Genomic DNA, 4,179 nt, shown 5'->3' with positions numbered 1-4,179 from the left:
AGTCAGACTGCACAGTGACTGTACTGCTACAGCTGGGACCTACTGCAGGTGCTGAGGGGGACACAGTGACATGGAACACTAGTCAGTAGAAGACATCAACTCTGGCATGTGACAATATGATTAGAAAGCAATTATTCAGATCACATGTTCTCTGTCATCATCATCATCCTTGTTAAATGACTTATGATTATTGCTATAATTGTCATGACACCTAAGTGCACCTACAAAAGTAACCCCACCGAGTTGCAGAAGTCAAAACATTTGCTAATTAAAATGAGAAACATTTCAGCCCCCACTTCCCCCCTGTATGAAAAGGAAAAAGATGTGGATCTCAGACATTAGACCACATGTCAGTAACTGTCAATGCCTGTCTTTAGTAATACCCATCTTATATGTCATCTATTACATGGTGGTTTATTCAGTGTAAGAAAGTCCCCTCCTTGAATCCACCATAGAGGTTACAGTAAAACTAGTCCACCCACTCACATCTGGCCCAGTCCGGGCAGTGAAACTGAAACCAGACTGGTATCTGTGGGAGTGAAACTGAGATTTCCATAGACAGGGCTGGGTGGTTCTGCTTGTCCCAGAATAGAGCAGCACTGTCACCAGATGTTCACTCTGTTCCCAGGGTGTTGGAGGTAGAGAAGACTATCACTCTACTATATATCTTGAAGTAGTGGCACTTGTAATATTTGTCAAATAAAAAAAAAAATTAACCTTAGAATAACAGCCTATAACACGTGTGAGAGAGCAAGATATCTGTCGACTGTTTGATAGTTCTTCTTTTATTACTGTAAAGTCAAGTCAAACAGGTCTGACAAGGACTCAGTATCCTGATGAATAATAGAACATATTCTATTATATCATATTATATTGTGATAGTATTAATTACTGGTCAATGATGATGTTAAGTGAGAATGAGATTTAGGCCTGACAGTTTTCAAAGACACCATTAATCAGTGTGGTGTCCGAACAACGATGCTGCGATGATGTGTTGATAAGAAATCCGCTGACACTGTACTTTGATTATAAGGGTTTATTATATCAAAGATTTCAGCATCAATTTACAGACTCTGCAGATTCTGGAGAGCAACGAAACCAATCCCAAATATGATCGCTCTCCCATTCTTTTGTTAAAACATGGTATATATATCCTATGCTTTATGTAACATAAGGTGGCGTGATTTGAATAGACCAATTCCTGGCCTCCACATATCCGAATCTCCTCTGTTTTAGGGGGCCCCTATAGTAACACTTTCCAGATGTTTCAGCAAAGTAGAGTAAAGTTCATCTAACCAACAATATGAAAACCTCAGCCAAAGTTATAGATGTTCAGATACTACATCAGCTTTACTGAATATACTTATTTTTCCAGAATATGACAAATGTATCTATAATCCAGTTTATTAATAGAAACAATACAAATTTGCATTCCAAAAAGAAATCTGTATTTTAATACATTATCACATAATCGAAGCATCAAAGCAAACATGATAGTGAATAAAAGCAGATCACATAAAATCTAAAACTAACAAAATCTCAATCTACAGAATGGATTGACACATGAATTCAAGCCAAGCCCCCTGTTAGTCTACACCAGAGTGATCACTAAATCGGAGAACGACTGATTTTAGAACAAAGCAAGTCAAAGCAGAGGAACCATCATCCTCTCTCCACAGGGATGTGTGACAGAGGGGTCCTACCCAGAACAGTCAGCCCTCCTCAGGATCTTGGTGACTGGACTCTGGGATTTCTGCTGGGCTTCACAGGTCACCTCTCCTGACTTGGTCCACTCCTGGGCAGTGAGAGTCAGTGTGCTGCTCCAGCTGTACAGACCGTCCTTCTCCTGGACCCCGGGACTGGCCTCCTGCTTCTTGCTGGTCCCGTCCACTTTCCAGCTCATGGTCCAGTCTGAGGGGAAGCCCTTGTTGGCCAGACACGTCAGCGTGGCTGTTGACTTACTGGACAGCTCCTCACTAGAGGGGGGCAGGACGGTCAGGGTAGGGGAACTGTTACCTGGAAGAAACAAAATGCATCAACTACATCAAAACAAAGCACTTTGGAAATTACTTCTAAAACTTTATATGAATATACAAGTTAGATTGCTAAAATATGTGAAGAAAACACAAACAGTAATATGATATAAAGCAGATTACAAGTATAAAGTATACAGGCAGAAAGCATACAAGTATGCACCTACTGGGCAAAACTGATTGAATCAACGTTGTCTCCACGTTATTTCAACCCAAAGAATATATGTGATAACATTTAATCAACATGGAAAACTGATTGGATTTGCAAAAAGTCATCAACTTAAGGGGATATCGTATTTTTAACCTAAATTCAATGACATTGTAATTTTTTTCGTGGATTTTGCATTGAATTCACTTTAGTTGACAACTCCAACCAAATGTAAATCAAAACCAAACGTTGAACTGACATCTGTGCCCAGTGGGAAGGGTTAGTAACTTTCCGTTACTAGTCATGCACATATTTTTTTGGGAATGTATCTGACTAGAACAACCTCATATTTAGAGTATTTTGTCAGAATCCACATTAACAGTATAGGCTATCATGAACTCAATGCAATGATGACTACAACAATATACACTGCTCAAAAAAATAAAGGGAACACTAAAATAACATATCCTAGATCTGAATGAATGAAATAATCTTATTAAATACTTTTTTCTTTACATAGTTGAATGTGCTGACAACAAAATCACACAAAAATTATCAATGGAAATCAAATGTATCAACCCATGGAGGTCTGGATTTGGAGTCACCCTCAAAATTAAAGTGGAAAACCACACTACAGGCTGATCCAACTTTGATGTAATGTCCTTAAAACAAGTCAAAATGAGGCTCAGTAGTGTGTGTGGCCTCCACGTGCCTGTAGGACATCCCTACAACGCCTGGGCATGCTCCTGATGAGGTGGCGGATGGTCTGCTGAGGGATCTCCTCCCAGACCTGGACTAAAGCATCCGCCAACTCCTGGACAGTCTGTGGTGCAACGTGGCGTTGGTGGATGGAGCGAGACATGATGTCCCAGATGTGCTCAATTGGATTCAGGTCTGAGGGACGGCGGGCTGTAGTCCATAGCATCAATGCCTTCCTCTTGCAGGAACTGCTGACACCATCCAGCCACATGAGGTCTAGCATTGTCTTGCATTAGGAGGAACCCAGGACCAACCGCACCAGCATATGTTCTCACAGGGGTCTGAGGATCTCATCTCGGTACCTAATGGCAGTCAGGCTACCTCTGGCGAGCACATGGAGGGGGCTGTGCGGCCCCCAAAGAAAATGCCACCCCACACCATGACTGACCCACCGCCAAACCGGTCATGCTGGAGGATGTTGCAGGCAGCAGAACGTTGTCCACGGCGTCTCCAGACTCTGTCACGTCTGTCACGTGCTCGTGTGAACATGCTTTCATCTGTGAAGATCACGCCAGTGGCGAATTTGCCATTCTTGGTGTTCTCTGGCAAATGCCAAACGTCCTCCACGGGTGTTGGGCTGTAAGCACAACCCCCCACCTGTGGACGTCAGGCCCCTCATACCACCCCTCATGGAGTCTGTTTCTACCCGTTTGAGCAGACACATGCACATTTGTGGCCTGCTGGAGGTCATTTTGCAGGGCTCTGGCAGTGCTCCTCCTGCTCCTCCCTTGCACAAAGGGCGGAGGTAGCAGTCCCTGCTGCTGGGTTGTTGCCCTCCTACGGCCTCCTCCACGTCTCCTGATGTACTGGCCTGTCTCCTGGTAGCGCCTCCATGCTCTGGACACTACGCTGACAGACACAGCAAACCTTCTTGCCACAGCTCGCATTGATGTGCCATCCTGGATGAGCTGCACTACCTGAGCCACTTGTGAGGTTGTGGACTCCGTCTCATGCTACCACTAGAGTGAAAGCACCGCTCAGCATTCAAAAGTGACCAAAACATCAGCCAGGAAGCATAGAACTGAAAGTGGTCTGTGTCCCACCTGCAAAACCAGTCCTTTTTGTGTCTTGCTAATTGCCTATAATTTCCACTGTTGTCTATTCCATTTGCACAACAGCATGTGAAATTATTGTCAATCAGTGTTGCTTCCTAAGTGACGTTTGATTTCCAAGTGTATTATTGAGTTACTTGTGTTGTTTAAGTGTTCCCTTTATATTTTTGTGTATAATATAGTTATC

At 43.2% G+C, this 4,179-nt stretch overlaps 1 gene segment (V, D, J or C); it reads right to left on the bottom strand.

The window, feature by feature from the left end:
* Nucleotides 1-1,699: 1,699 nt before the first annotated feature.
* On the bottom strand, nt 1,700-3,571 carry LOC121580044. The segment is given in 2 exon segments: nt 1,700-2,016; nt 3,538-3,571. Coding segments are annotated over 2 exon segments (351 nt in total).
* Nucleotides 3,572-4,179: the final 608 nt, after the last annotated feature.

Source organism: Coregonus clupeaformis, chromosome 28, assembly GCF_020615455.1.
Source record: "Coregonus clupeaformis isolate EN_2021a chromosome 28, ASM2061545v1, whole genome shotgun sequence".
Taxonomy (NCBI): Eukaryota; Metazoa; Chordata; class Actinopteri; order Salmoniformes; family Salmonidae; genus Coregonus; species Coregonus clupeaformis.
The sequence above is the reverse complement of the archived record's forward strand: the minus strand, read 5'-3'. Positions and strand labels throughout refer to the sequence as shown.